This window comes from Oncorhynchus kisutch, linkage group LG10, assembly GCF_002021735.2.
Source record: "Oncorhynchus kisutch isolate 150728-3 linkage group LG10, Okis_V2, whole genome shotgun sequence".
Taxonomy (NCBI): domain Eukaryota; kingdom Metazoa; phylum Chordata; class Actinopteri; order Salmoniformes; family Salmonidae; genus Oncorhynchus; species Oncorhynchus kisutch.
The window spans coordinates 9,176,531-9,192,851 of record NC_034183.2 but is presented as its reverse complement, the minus strand read 5'-3'; the positions used below and the strand labels follow the sequence as shown (position 1 = coordinate 9,192,851).

Sequence of the window (16,321 nt, the reverse complement as noted above, 5' to 3'; positions counted from 1 at the left end):
GGAGTTTACCTCAAAATAACTGTCAGAATCATGATGTGATTACAATAATAGGGCATTTTAATGGGGGTCATATGCTTATGACAAGGCTTACAATATAACGGCATCGTAACGCGTTATACATACCTTGATGTCTATTACTGAAACAGACTGATTATTAAGGAGCCACAGGTTTAGTACAAGCTGAACATTTCTAAGCCATGTTCCTGGGGGGGTCATGCATGCTTATAACAAGTCTTACAATGCATTATAACTGCATCATAACACATTATACCTGGGTTTAAATGAACTTATTACCAGAACAGACACACTGATTTAAAGAGTAAGCAAAACAATTCTCATTAATGTTCCAGTCAACTTCCTAATTTCCAAACTCACAATAGAGAGAGCCTTTGTCAGATTGGATTCGAGTGAAGATTCTCAGGAGTTCAGAGAGAAACCCGCGTCAGATGTCATTCAACAGGGCCTTTAGCCGCAGGAGAAGCCTGTCTCTGATCCTATTCAACTGGGCCTTTAACTGCAGGAGAAGCCTGTCTCTGATCCTGTTCACTGGTGGATACTCTGTCTGAGTCTGGGATAGGAGATGAATATAATTTCCTTTCCTCCACCCCCTTATCCTCCTATCTCCCCATGCCTCAATAAGAAGAGGATGACTGTACTTGGGTTATTTTGTATTTTTTCCAGCTTCTGTCTTTCTTCAGAGAGAGAGAGAGAGAGAGAGAGAGAGAGAGAGAGAGAGAGAGAGAGAGAGAGAGAGAGAGAGAGAGAGAGAGAGAGAGAGAGAGAGAGAGAGAGAGAGAGAGAGAGAGAGAGAGAGAGAGAGAGAGAGAGAGAGAGAGAGAGAGAGAGAGAGAGAGAGAGAGAGAGAGAGAGAGAGAGAGAGAGAGAGAGAGAGAGAGAGAGAGAGAGAGAGAGAGAGAGAGAGAGAGAGAGAGAGAGAGAGAGAGAGAGAGAGAGAGAGAGAGAGAGAGAGAGAGAGAGAGAGAGAGATCACTCAATAGTCAACTGTCTCTCTCTCTCTCTCTCTCTCTCTTGCTCCTTGCTCAAATTGGTATTTTGTGTTTGGACTGACAAAACCCTTCTGAAAGATGTGACAATTGCATCGATCATTATGACAGACAACTTGACATGTCTAAAATGTAATATCCTGAACGAGAGAGAGACACAGAGAGAGAGAGAGAGATCACTCAATAGTCAACTGTGTTCAGGAGAGCTCTCATACCCCCCTGCATCCCACTGCTGGCTTGCTTCTGAAGCTAACCAGGGTTGGTTCTGGATGGGAGACCACATGCTGCTGGAAGTGGTGTTGGAGGGCCAGCAGGAGGCACCATTGAAGAGGTCCAGAGAAGTGGTTGATTATAAACTCATTACAGTAACTAACTTGCATATAATTTATGTCATACAAACTTATCAGACACCAATTCACCCAACTAGAAAATTATACTACTAAGTTAGTAATGATCAACTAATTAATACAGTGCATTTGGGAAGTATTCAGACCCCTTTTCCACATTTTGTTACGTCACAGCCTTGTTCTAAAATGGATTAAATAAAACACGTTCCTCATCAATCTACACACAATACCCAATAATGACATCACAATACCCAATAATGACATCACAATACCCAATAATGACATCACAATACCCAATAATGACAAAGTGAAAACAGGTTATTCGAATTTTTAGCTAATTTATTAAAAATAAAAACTGATTCCTTATTAGCATAAGTATTCAGACCCTTTGCTATGAGACTCGAAAATTGAGCTCAGATGCATCCTGTTTCCATTGATGATCATTGAGATGTTTCTACAACTTGTTCGAAGTCCCCCTGTGGTAAATTCAATTGATTGGACATGATTTGGAAAGGCACACACCTGTCTATATAAGGTCCCACAGTCGACAGTGCATGTCAGAGCAAAAGCCAAGCAATGAGGTCAAAGGAATTGTCAGTAGAGCTTGGAGACAGGATTGTGTCGAGGCACAGATCTGGGGAAGGCTACCAAAACATTTCTTCAGCATTGAAGTTCCCCAAGAACACAGTGGCCTCCATAATTCTTAAATGGAAGAAGACTCTTCCTTGAGCTGGCCGCCCGGAAGAACTGAGCAATCGGGGGAGAAGGGCCTTGGTCAGGGAGTTGATCAAGAACCCGATGGCCACTCTGACAGAGCTCCAGAGTTCTTCTGTGGAGATGGGAGAACGTTCCAGAAGGACAACTATCTCCGCAGCACTCCCCCAATCAGGCCTTTATGGTAGAGTGCCACTCTTCAGTAAAAGGCACATGACAGGCACATGACAGCCGCTTGGAGTTAGCCAAAAGGCACCTAAAGGACTCTCGGACCATGAGAAACAAGACCTGGCACCATCCCTACGGGGAAGTGTGGTGGTGGCAGCATCATGCTGTGGAGATGTTTTTCAGCGGCACGGACTGGGAGACTAGTCAGGATCGAGGGAAAGATGAACGGAGCAAAGTACAGAAAGATCCTTGATGAAAACCTGCTCCAGAGTGCTCAGGACCTCAGACTGGGGCGAAGGTTCACCTTCCAACAGGACAACGATCCTAAGCATACAGCCAAGACAACACAGGAGTGGCTTCAGGACAAGTCTCTGAATGTCTTTTTTTTGTGTTAATTTTTTAAATTGAACCTTTATTTAGCTAGGCAAGTCAGTTAAGAACAAATTCTTATTTACAATGACGGCCTACCAAAAGGCAAAAGACCTCCTGCGGGGACGGGGGCTGGGAATAAAATACAAATATAGGACAAAGCACGCATCACAACAAGAGAGACACCACAACACTACATAAAGAGAGACCTAAGATGACAACATAGCATGGCAGCAACACAACATGGCAACAACATGATAGCAACACAACATGGCAACAACATGATAGCAACACAACATGGCAACAACATGATAGCAACACAACATGGCAACAACATGATAGCAACACATCATGGCAACAACATGGCAACAACATGATAGCAACACAACATGGCAACAACATGATAGCAACACAACATGGCAACAGCATGATAGCAACACAACATGGCAACAACATGATAGCAACACAACATGGCAACAAAATGATAGCAACACATGGCAACAACATGATAGCAACACAACATGGCAACAGCATGATAGCAACACAACATGGCAACAACATGATGGCAACACATGGCAACAACATGATAGCAACACAACATGGCAACAACATGATAGCAACATAACATGGCAACAACACGATAGCAACACATGGCAACAACATGATAGCAACACAACATGGCAACAACATGATAGCAATACAACATGACAACAACGTGATAGCAACACAACATGGCAACAGCATGATAGCAACACAACATGGCAACAACGTGATAGCAACACAACATGGCAACAACGTGATAGCAACACAACATGGCAACAGCATGATAGCAACACAACATGGCACCAGCATGATAGCAACACAACATGACAACAACATGATAGCAACACAACATGGCAACAGCATGATAGCAACACAACATGGCAACAACATGATAGCAACACATGGCAACAACATGATAGCAACACAACATGGCAACAACATGATAGCAACACAACATGGCAACAACATGATAGCAATACAACATGGCAACAACATGATAGCAACACAACATGGCAACAGCATGATAGCAACACAACATGGCAACAATGTGATAGCAACACAACATGGCAACAACATGATAGCAACACAACATGGCAACAGCATGATAGCAACACAACATGGCAACAGCATGATAGCAACACAACATGGCAACAACATGATAGCAACACATGGCAACAACATGATAGCAACACAGCATGGCAACAACATGATAGCAACACAACATGGCCACAACATGATAGCAACACAACATGGCAACAACATGATAGCAACACAACATGGCAACAGCATGATAGCAACACAACATGGCAACAACATGATAGCAACACAACATGGCAACAGCATGATAGCAACACAACATGGCAACAGCATGATAGCAACACAACATGGCAACAGCATGATAGCAACACAACATGGCCACAACATGATAGCAACACAACATGGCAACAACATGATAGCAACACAACATGGCAACAGCATGATAGCAACACAACATGGCAACAACATGATAGCAACACAACATGGCAACAACATGATAGCAACACAACATGGCAACAACATGATAGCAACACAACATGGCAACAGCACAACTTGCTAGCGGCACAAAACATGGTGTCCATGATTGAGTCTTTGAATGAAGAAATGGAGACAAAACTGTCCAGTTCGTTTCAGTTGCTAGCTGCAGTGAACTGAAAAGAGGAGCGACCCAGGGATGTTTGTGCTTTGGGGAACGGGGCTTGTATGTGGAGGATGAGGGCTGCAGTAGGTATCTCAGTTAGGGGGTAGTGAGGCCTAAGTTACCTTCCTTGAGTGACCCAGACAAAGCCCAGACTTGAACCAGTTTCAACATCTCTGGAGAGACCTGAAAATAGCTGCACAGCGACGTTCACCATCCAACCTGACAGAGCTTAAGAGGATCTGCAGAGAAGAATGTGAGAAACTCCCCAAATACAGGTGTGCCAAGCTTGTAGTGTCATACCCAAGAAGACTCAAGGCTGTAATTGCTGCCAAAGGTGCTTTAACAAAGTACTGAGTAAAGGGTCTGAATACTTATGTAAATGCGATATTTCCGTTTTATAATTTGTATAAATTTGCAAAAAATCTGTTTTTGCTTTGTCATTATGGGGTGTTGTGTGTAGAGTGATGAGGAAAACACATTTGTTAATCCATTAACAAATCAAGGGGTCTGAATCATTTCCGAATGCACTGTACATGCTTAGTAATACCTCAAACATGTTCCGCATCCATCCACGTTCCCCAAGTGTTACCAAATGAATAATGCAGGGCAAGTTCTGCACAACACCCCTGTAAATCTGTATGGAGGGAGGGCATCACAGTGCCATACAGAAGGTGGTTGAGAAATCCTGTGAGGACGAAGGGTAGAGAATACAAAATGGGGATTCTATGTTCGCATCATGTCCGAGGAGTGGAGAAAGCTGGGGGAGCCCACATTCTCAATTACACTGACAAGGGGTAATTTTCCATGATGCTGTCTGCCTCCCGTCTGCCTCTCTGCCTCTAGTTCTGGCTAAGCTAGTGTGTGAGCCAGGCTATATATCTTCTCATGACACTTTGTTTTTTTGTGGAACATGCCTCATAAGCTCATACAGAACATGTTTCAGACGTTTGATTAGTAGGTTATTCCCTATATCACCTTGTACCTGTTTATTAACATGACATTTGCTATTCCCTGAACTAGTCTATGTTCAGTGGTGTAGTGGAGGGTATACGCCGTATCAATTAATTGGGTTGATGGAACAGATCGGAATGTTTCGCTTAACAGATCGGAATGTTTCGCCTTAACAGATCAGAATGTTTCGCCTTAACAGATCAGAATGTTTCGTCTTAACAGATCGGAATGTTTCGCCTTAACAGATCAGAATGTTTCGCCTTAACAGATCAGAATGTTTCGCCTTAACAGATTGGAATGTTTCGCCTTAACTGATTGGAATGTTTCGCCTTAACAGATCAGAATGTTTCGCTTAACAGATCAGAATGTTTCGCCTTAACAGATCAGAATGTTTCGCCTTAACAGATTGGAATGTTTCGCCTTAACAGATCGGAATGTTTCGCCTTAACAGATCAGAATGTTTCGCCTTAACAGATTGGAATGTTTCGCCTTAACAGATCAGAATGTTTTGCCTTAACAGATCGGAATGTTTCGCCTTAACAGATCAGAATGTTTCGCTTAACAGATCCGAATGTTGATCAACTATTATTTCTTCACATTTTAGGCGCAGAAATGTACACACAATGTTCCAAAGTGCAATGTGCAGGAAAACACAGTTCTAAAATGCACATTTGCACATGCGATCAGTTTCATGGACAGAGGTGGAAATACAGTGCCTTGCGAAAGTATTCGGCCCCCTTGAACTTTGCGACCTTTTGCCACATTTCAGGCTTCAAACATAAAGATATAAAACTGTTTTTTTTGTGAAGAATCAACAACAAGTGGGACACAATCATGAAGTGGAACGACATTTATTGGATATTTCAAACTTTTTTAACAAATCAAAAACTGAAAAATTGGGCGTGCAAAATTAATAAAAAATACAGTTTTATATCTTTATGTTTGAAGCCTGAAATGTGGCAAAAGGTCGCAAAGTTCAAGGGGGCCGAATACTTTCGCAAGGCACTGTATATGTTAGAAAGAGGGGGGGGGGGGGATCTAAAGATGCAACAACTATCATGGGTTGTTAATATGACTGGGATAATGCTGTTAGACAATGAAAGTAAGTTGACAGAAAACCAATAGAACCAATAGAACAGGAGAATGAGGACGAATGAGGAAGTAATGAGGAATAATGAGGAAGTCTGTATGAAAAAAATATTGCCTCCACGTTTCCAATGGTAGGATTTTGGATATAGACTACTTTGAAGCGATGTAAGACATGCTTCATACCTCATAATATGAAGTAAAACATCCAGGTTTCAAACTATTAAGGAACAGGTAAAATATAGCGATGGTAATGATAGACCTCACTGTTTTCTGGTAGACGGAAATACTTTCCCAGAATCCTTCTCTATTAAACGTTAACTAGCTGCAAAGTAGCCTATACCTACCTGCCAGAATGATATCATGTCGTGCCATTAATCCGCCCACATCACCTCATGTTTCAGCATGATAATGCATGGCCCCATGTTGCAAGGCCCTGTACACAATTCCTGGAAGCTGAAAATGTCCTAGTTCTTCCATGGCCTGCATATTCACCAGCTCAATATTTATCCATTGAGCACGTTTAGGATGCTCTGAATTGATGTGTGTTCCAGTTCCCGCCAATATCCAGCAACTTCGAGCAGTCAATGAAAGAGTGAGATAACATTCAACAGACCACAATCAACAGCCTGATAAGCTCTATGTGAAGGAGATGTGTCGCGCTGCATGAGGCAAATGGTGGTTACACCAGATACTGACTGGTTTTCTGATCCACACTCCTACCTTTTTTTAAGTTACACTACATGACCAAACATTGACGCGAGGGACTTGCTTCCATTCACCCTCAAGAGCATTGGTGAAGTCGGGCGCTGATGTTGAGCGATAAGGCCCGGCTCGTAATCGCCATTTCAATTCATCCCAGAGGTGTTCGATGGGATTGAGGTCAGGGCTCTGTGCAGCTCAGTCAAGTTCTTCCATACCGATCTCGACCAACAATTTCTGTATTATGGACTACACTTTGTGCACAGGGGTATTGTCATGCTGAAACAGGAAAGGACCTTTCCCAAACTGTTGCCACAAAGTTGGAAGCACAGAATCGTCCAGAATGTCATTATATGCTGTAGAGTTAAGATTTCCCTTCACTGGAACTAAGGGGACCTGGGGACTGAACCATGAAAAACAGCCCCAGACCATTATTCCTCCTCCACCAAACTTTACAGTTGGAACTATGCATTGGGACAGGTAGTGTTTTCCTGGCATCGGACTGCCAGATGGTGAAGCGTGATTCATCCCTCCAGAGACAATGTAAACACCTAGCATATTTCACATCATGTAAACACCTAGCATATTTCAGACCATGTAAACAAACACCTAGCACATTTCATTCACACCATGTAAACACCTAGCACATTTCACACCATGTAAACACCTAGCATATTTCACACCATGTAAACACCTAGCATATTTCATTCACACCATGTAAACACCAAGCATATTTCATTCACACCATGTAAACACCTAGCATATTTCACACCATGTAAACACCTAGCATATTTCACAAGATGTAAACCCCTAGCATATTTCACACCTTGTAAACACCTAGCATATTTCACAAGATGTAAACACCTAGCATATTTCACAAGATGTAAACACCTAGCATAATTCACACCATGTAAACAAACACCTAGCACATTTCATTCACACCATGTAAACACCGAGCATATTTCACACCATGTAAACACCTAGCATATTTCACACCGTGTAAACAAACACCTAGCACATTTCATTCACACCATGTAAACACCTAGCATATTTCACACCATGTAAACACCTAGCATATTTCACACCATGTAAACACCTAGCATATTTCACACCAAGTAAACAAACACCTAGCATATTTCACACCATGTAAACACCTAGCATATTTCACACCATATAAACACCTAGCATATTTCACACCATGTAAACACCTAGCATATTTCACACCATGTAAACAAACACCTAGCATATTTCACACCATGTAAACACCTAGCATATTTCACACCATGTAAACACCTAGCATATTTCACACCATGTAAACACCTAGCATATTTCACACCATGTAAACAAACACCTAGCATATTTCACACCATGTAAACACCTAGCATATTTCACACCTAGCATATTTCACACCATGTAAACACCTAGCATATTTCACACCATGTAAACACCTAGCACATTTCACACTATGAATATGTTCCAAATGGCATCCTATTGGACCCTGCTCAAAAGTAGTGCACTATAAAGGGAATATGGTGCCATGTAGGACATAGGCCATGTGTCAGAAAACACTGGACAACACCCTCCATTTGTACCCAACTATCTATCATCCAGCATGCCTTTTTAGCTCATATTGAAGATTTTTCCATACTGCATGTGCAACAATTGGCATAGCCCTGGGCTACCTTGATACAGAAAGAACATGACAGCTATGGTTTTCAACAAGACAACAGCATTACTGTATTTAACTGAACATCATGTTGAATGCTTTAGTGCAACGGATGACTCATTATTAATGAGGGCAATGTCCCAGGAGTTTGGCACAGTGCATTTGTAACAAGCACAAGCAGTTAGTCTACAGATTTTTCCCCTTCGTGGTCAATTTAGGCTTCCATATTGTTGTTGTTTTTGTATCACACCATTGCTGAGAATGTGTGCAACTGATTTCTTCCTGTAGCAGGCCCTCTCATGGCAGGCTATATGTGAGTTATAACAGTCTGGTCTCATAGACTAGATGTAACATAGTAAATGTATACCTGGGATTCTCAAATTAGTATGATATGTTACGTTGGTATGGTTACATAAGACAGAAGTTTACTTAAGGCAAAAACAAAAGGAGGGTGGGCGTATAACGCGAACATCTAGCAACCCAAAGGTTGCAGGTTTGAATCTCATCAGGGACAACTTCAGCATTTTAAATAATTAGAAACTTTGCAACTACTTAGCATGTTAGCTAATCTTTCCCCTAACCCTAACCTTAACCCTTTTAGCTAACCCTTCCCCCTAACCCTCACCTTTAATCCTAACCCTAACCCCTAGCTAACGTTAGCCAACTAGAAATACGTAACATATCATACGTTCTGCAAATTCGTAACATATTGTACGAATTGCAAATAGTAACATATCATACGAAATGGATGATGGACATCCACAAAATAATACATACCATACGAAATGTAACATGTCACACTAAATGGAGTGTCTCAGGATTTATGTACAGAATAACACGAAATGTTCTGAGACCATGTTGGTTAGGATCATGGAAATACATGGGGTAGAAAAAGGCTACATACTATGTTGGAGGTTTTATAAAACAACCATACGTTTTCTGGGAATCCATGAGACTTGCCTGTTTGTGTCCCTAATTGAAAAACTAATAAATGTATAGATTTTTTCATCAAAGAATTACAGAATCCCTTGTAATTATAAAACGAATGCGAAACGTGTAGGCAAGGCTCCACAACATTTTCGTTCCACTAAAAAGTGGCGTAGTAGGCTATTCGTTCGTGCAAAACTGCTGATTCAATATCCCTGATGCGTCATTTTTTTCTCATTAGGAAACTGGCCACACAGTCTTCATATCTTTCAATTGCATCTTATACATTTCAATCCGTTCTATGTTATCATTTTTTTATAGGTATATATTGGAGGTTATGCATGCTGATTTGACAGAATTCGTGTGTATCAGTGAGACTCGTTGAAGTTGCCTACTCACCCCGCTCTAAGTGGTCTCTGGCGCGTTGCAGCTGGTGGTCTGTCGCTATCTCTCCGATCACTATGAGCATGTAGTAGTTCCCTTGGCTGAAAGGGGGTCCTCGGCACCGCTTCTCTCCAAGGTCCTGAATTCGCTTCTCGGACCCCAGCCGCGAGCTGCTCTCTTCCTCCAGCACTGCCGTGAGCGGACCTCGAGCCGGGATCTCCATGGCAACACCCCAGCGAGCAGACGCCGGGGACGGTTCTATCTCCATGACAACTTCCACAAGCACGGAGTGTGCGGCGGAAAGGTTGGAGGAGGGCTAGCAGGGCTATTAGAACGTTCACTTTTGGAGCCATTTACTTCCATTTGATTGGCCGAAAGGCCCATGTAGCAGGATGATGTCACATATTGAGCTATCGGGCAAGTCCAAAGGGTAGGACCTTGATTTTGGAAACGGTGAGCCCCCCCCCCCAAAGAAATGTATGATTAGCTTGAAATCTCAAAGGTAAATTGTAAATACCAAAATACCAATGGGCTGACTTCTGCAGCATCTCAAAGTTTATTTTCAGTAGCTTTCAGCCTATTCTGAGAACAACACGAACACACACACACACACACACACACACACACACACACACACACACAGAGATCAAATAACATTTTAGCAGTTTGTCAAACTGTGTTTGTGTTAGCCTCTGCCCAAATTGGCAGATTAAGGTATCAGTATGTTACCAGTCTAATTCCAAAGCCATGGTAAACTGCTGATTCCCCTTCTGAAATTTGCACATTTCTCAGACAGTTTTGTCGATGCCAGTCTGAGCCAGTCTGAGTGACGGAAAACAACGCAACAGAGGGAGGATCTCTGTGGCAGCAACCTACTCGTATATGCAACCTACTCGTATATGCAACCTACTCGTATATGCAACCTACTCGTATATGCAACCTACTCGTATATGCAACCTACTCGTATATGCAACCTACTCGTATATGCAACCTACTCGTATATGCAACCTACTCGTATATGCAACCTACTCATATATGCAACCTACTCGTATATGCAACCTACTCGTATATGCAACCTACTCGTATATGCAACCTACTCGTATATGCAACCAACTCGTATATGCAACCTACTCGTATATGCAACCTACTCGTATATGCAACCTACTCGTATATGCAACCTACTCGTATATGCAACCTACTCGTATATGCAACCTACTCGTATATGCAACCTACTCGTATATGCAACCTACTCGTATATGCAACCTACTCGTATATGCAACCTACTCGTATATGCAACCTACTCGTATATGCAACCTACTCGTATATGCAACCTACTCGTATATGCAACCTACTCGTATATGCAACCTACTCGTATATGCAACCTACTCGTATATGCAACCTACTCGTATATGCAACCTACTCGTATATGCAACCTACTCGTATATGCAACCTACTCGTATATGCAACCTACTCGTATATGCAACCTACTCGTATATGCAACCTACTCGTATATGCAACCTACTCGTATATGCAACCTACTCGTATATGCAACCTACTCGTATATGCAACCTACTCGTATATGCAACCTACTCGTATATGCTGTTTTATTTATATATATAATGAAACACAGATCGCTGTTATATCTCTTCCTATCTATCTATCTATCTATCTATCTATCTATCTATCTATCTATCTATCTATCTATCTATCTATCTATCTATCTATCTATCTATCTATCTATCTATCTATCTATCTATCTATCTATCTATCTATCTATCTATCTATCTATCTATATATATATATATATATATGTATATTATCATTAGTATGATATCATATATGTACTGTATATTCACGTCGCCAAGTAATTGTTTAAAACACACTGTTTTGCAATGAAAATCTACAGTAGCCTCAACAGCACTCTGTAGGATAGCACCATGGTGTAGCCGGAGGACAGATAGCTTCCGTCCTCCTCTGGGTACATTGACTTCAATACAAAACTTAGGAGCATCATGGTTCGCAGCCTCTTCCATAGACTTACACAGTAATTTTGACAACTTCTGGAGGACGTCCTCCAACTTATCAGAGCTCTTGCACCATGAACTGACATGTTGTCCACCCAATCAAAGGATCATAAGCTACAGCTAGCTAGCACTGCAGTGCATAAAATGTGGTGAGTAGTTGACTCCGAGAAAAAGACCATAGTTGAACAAAATAATTTCTTACAAAATCAGGAGAAGCAGCAGAGTGAGAGACCTGTCTATTTTTTTCACCACTTTCACTTACTTAGCTGGCTAATGCACCTAGCTAATTTAGCCAACTCAAATACCCGGCTCAAACAGAAAGGAATGCTATTTATGTTAGCTAGCTGGCTATGGCTATCCAACACTGGAACTCATCCATGTCATGGTAAGCTTTCAATTTTCCACCGGTGCTGCCATTTTAACTGCTAAACTGCTTGCTGTACACTGTACTTCATGATTGTAGCGGCTTTACTAATGTTTTAGTCCTAGTAGCTATGTTGATGATGTAGGCTCTGTGTAGTGGTTAGCTCCGAGACAGGATGGTGTCGAGGCACAGATCTGGGGAAGGGTACATTTCTGTCTCCAAGAACACAGTGGCCTCCATCATTATTAATTGGAAGAAGTTTGGAACCACCAAGACTCTTCCTAGAGCTGGCCGCCCAGCTAAAATCTGTGCAATCGGGGGAGAAGGACCTTGGTCAGGGAGGGGACCAAATGTATTTAATCCATTTTAGAATAAATCTATAAAGTAAAAAATTGTGGAAAAAGTCAAAGAGTCTGTATACTTCCCGAAAACACTGCATGTCTTCCTCAACAAGGCCGCCCAGCTAAAATCTGAGCAATCGGGGGAGAAGGACCTTGGTCAGGGAGGGGACCAAGAACCCCATGGTCACTTCTGACAGAGCTCCAGACTGCCTCGGTGGACATGTGCGAACCTTCCAGAAGGACAAGTATCTCTGCAGCACTCCACCAACCGGGCCTTTATGGTAGAGTGGCCAGACGGAAGCCACTCCTCAGTTACAGGCACATGATAGCCCGCTTGGAATTTGCCAAAGGCACCTAAAGGACTCTGAGACCATGAAAAACACGATTCTCTGGTCTGATGAAACCAATATTGAACTCTTTGGCCTGAATGCCAAGCGTCACGTCTGGAGGAAACCTGGCACCATCCCTACGGTGAAGCATGGTGGTGGCAGCATCATGCTGTGATGATGTTTTTCAGTGGCAGGGACTGGGAAACTAGTCAGGATTGAGGGAAAGATGAACAGAGCAAAGTACAGAAAGATCCAAAGCGCTCAGGACCTCAGACTGGGGCAAAGGTTCACCTTCCAACAGGACAACGACCCTAAGCACACAGCCAAGAAAACACAGGAGCCTGGACTTGAACCCAATCAAACCTCTCTGGGTCTGAATACTTATGTAAATGTGATATTTCAGTTTTTTAAATTTTTAATACATTTGCAAACATTTCATTATGGTGTGTGGTGTGTAAATTGATGAGGGAAAAAAACTGTAATTAATACATTTTCGAATAAATCTATAAAGTAAAATATTGTGGAAAAAGTCAAAGAGTCTGTATACTTTCCAAATACACTGTATGTCTTCCTCAACAAGGACTATCCGGAGGCTGTGTGCCAGAAGAGAAAATAACTTATCCCAGCTATGCAATCTGCCACAGCGTGTGGGGACATTGCTTACGGCCGCTATGACAGGCTCATTTTACACCCTCCCTCCCAAAAGCCTCGAAGGGATGAGAGAGCTAAGCCTATGGGTTCATAGCTTCAACCCTGCAGCACACACACACACACACATCAATTGATTGATGGACTGCTGAATGTATATTTTTTTATCTTGCTTTGTTTGCTCTTTTATATATTATGTCTCTCTCTGATAAGCTACCCAGGAAAGGGCTGACAATAGCCCATATGTATATATGTAGCCTTAGGAATAAGGTTCATGAAATGAATAACTTGCTAACATCAGATAACATTAATATATTAGCCATTTCTGAGACTCACTTAGATAATTAATTTGATACAGCAGTAGCATCTATAGAAGAGACATGAACTCTTATGGGGGAGGTGTTGCTGTATATATCCAGAGCCATATCCCTGTAATGCTTAGAGAAGAGCTTATGTCAAGTGTTATTGTTGTGGTTGCAGGTTCACTTGGCACATCTAAAGCCTTTTCTTTTGTTGTGTTGCTATAGGCCACTAAGTGCTAACAGTCTGTATCTAAATAATGTGTGAAATGCTTGATAGTGTATGTGATGTAAACAGAGGGGTCTACTTTCTTGGGGACCTGAATATTCATTGGTTTTCATCAAGCTGTCTGCTCAAGAGGAAGCTTCTCACTGTAACCAGTGCCTGTAATCTGGTTCAGGTTATTTTTTTAAACGACCGGGGTGTTCACAAACACGACAGGAACAAGATTGTCCGCATGTATTGGTCCCATTTTTACTAATACTGTAGAACTTTGTTCTAAAGCTGTATCCGTACCCATTGGATGCAGTGACCACAATACAGTGGCCATATCCAGGGAAGCCAAAGTTCCTACAGCTAGGCCTAAAATAGTGTATAAGAGATCATTCAAAAGATTTTGCTGTGACTCATGTGTTGTAACGACGTGCGTTGAGAGTCGGGAAGCAAGTTCAGGGAGTGAGTGTTTTAATAAATAAACGTAACATAGTACAAACCAAGAAACCAGGAACGCACAGACATGCCACCGAAACAATGACGCCTGGGGAAAGAACCAAAGGGAGTGAAATATATAGGGAAGGTAATCAGGGAAGTGATGGAGTCCAGGTGAGTCTGTCGACACGCAGGTGCGCGTAACGATGGTGACAGGTTTGGCCCAAAATGAGCAGCCTGGTGACCTAGTCGGCAGGAGAGGGAGAACACGTGACAGTACTGCTCCAGCCGCAGGACGCAGATCAAAATGACGATCCACTGCTGATGCGCTGGATGAGAGCCTGACCAACCGGCGGAGGCAGAAAAAAACACTCCATGATCCTTCCCTTAGGTGAGTGTTTTAATAAATAAACGTAACATAATACAAAACAAGAAAACATGAACAACACACAAACATGACACAGAAACAATCATGTCTGGGGAAAAGAACCAAAGAGAGTGACATATATAGGGAAGGTAATCAGGGAAGTGATGTAGTCCAGGTGAGTCTGACGACACGCAGGTGCGCGTAACGATGGTGACAGGTGTGCGGCATAATGAGTAGCCTGGTGACCTAGAGGCCAGAGAAGGAGCACATGTGATGTTAAAAATATATAAAGAATGATGGCGGAAAAAACTTTGGAGTACTTTAAATGAAATGATGGGCAGAAAGACTAATTCAACTTCATCTTCTGATGACTTATTCATTGCAAAACCATTTAATGATTCCAATTCTTTTAAACAATTATGTAATTTGCGAAGTGGCAAATGCAAGCAGGAAATGCCAACAATGAACAGTGAGCCACCGTACTTATGCATAAAAAACTAATAATGAAAGAAAGGCATTTCAAGTTTGAATTTTGTAAAGTTAGTGTGGGAGAGGTGGAAAAATGATTGTTAGTAATGACAAGCCTCCTGGCATTGACAACTTAGATGGAAAGTTACTGAGGATGGTAGCTGACTCTATAGCCACTCCTACTGAGGATGGTAGCTGACTCTATAGCCAGTGCTATCTGTCATATATTTAATATGAGCCCAGAGGAAAGTCTTTGTCCTCAGGCCTGGAGGGAAGCCAAAGTAATTCCACTACCCAAGAGTGGTAAAGCAGCCTTTACTGGTTCTAACAGCAGACCTATAAGCTTGCTGCTGCCAGCTCTTAGCAAACTGTCAGCAAACTTAGCAAATTGTGTTGGAACAAATACAATGCTATTTCTCTGTAAACAAATGAACAACAGACTTCCAGCATTCTTATAGAGAAGGACACTCAACATATACTTCACTGACACAAATGTCTGAGGATTGGTTGATAGAAATGTATAATAACAAGATTGTGGGGGCTATACTGTTAGATTTCAGTGCAGCCTTTGACATTATTGATCCTAACCTGTTGTTGAGAAAACGTATGTGTTATGGCTTTTCAAACTCTGCCATATCGTGGATTCAGAGCTATCAATCTAATAGAACTCATAGGGTTTTCTTTAATGGAAGCTTCTCTAATGTCAAAGATCTAAAGTGTGGTGTACAGCAGAGTCTATGTATGCTGATGATTCAACCATATATGCATCGCAACCACAGCTAATGAAGTCACTG

At 41.9% G+C, this 16,321-nt stretch overlaps 1 protein-coding gene across 1 annotated transcript in view; it reads right to left on the bottom strand.

The window, feature by feature from the left end:
* Positions 1 to 10,399, bottom strand: part of LOC109898293 (microtubule-associated protein 1B) — a 96,716-nt gene extending 86,317 nt beyond the window's left edge. The window contains exon 1 of the mRNA XM_031833021.1: positions 10,054 to 10,399. Coding sequence (XP_031688881.1) covers positions 10,054 to 10,306 — 253 coding nt within the window. The 5' untranslated portion in view covers positions 10,307 to 10,399. The remainder of the gene's footprint in view (positions 1 to 10,053) is intronic.
* Between the last annotated feature and the right edge of the window lie 5,922 nt (positions 10,400 to 16,321).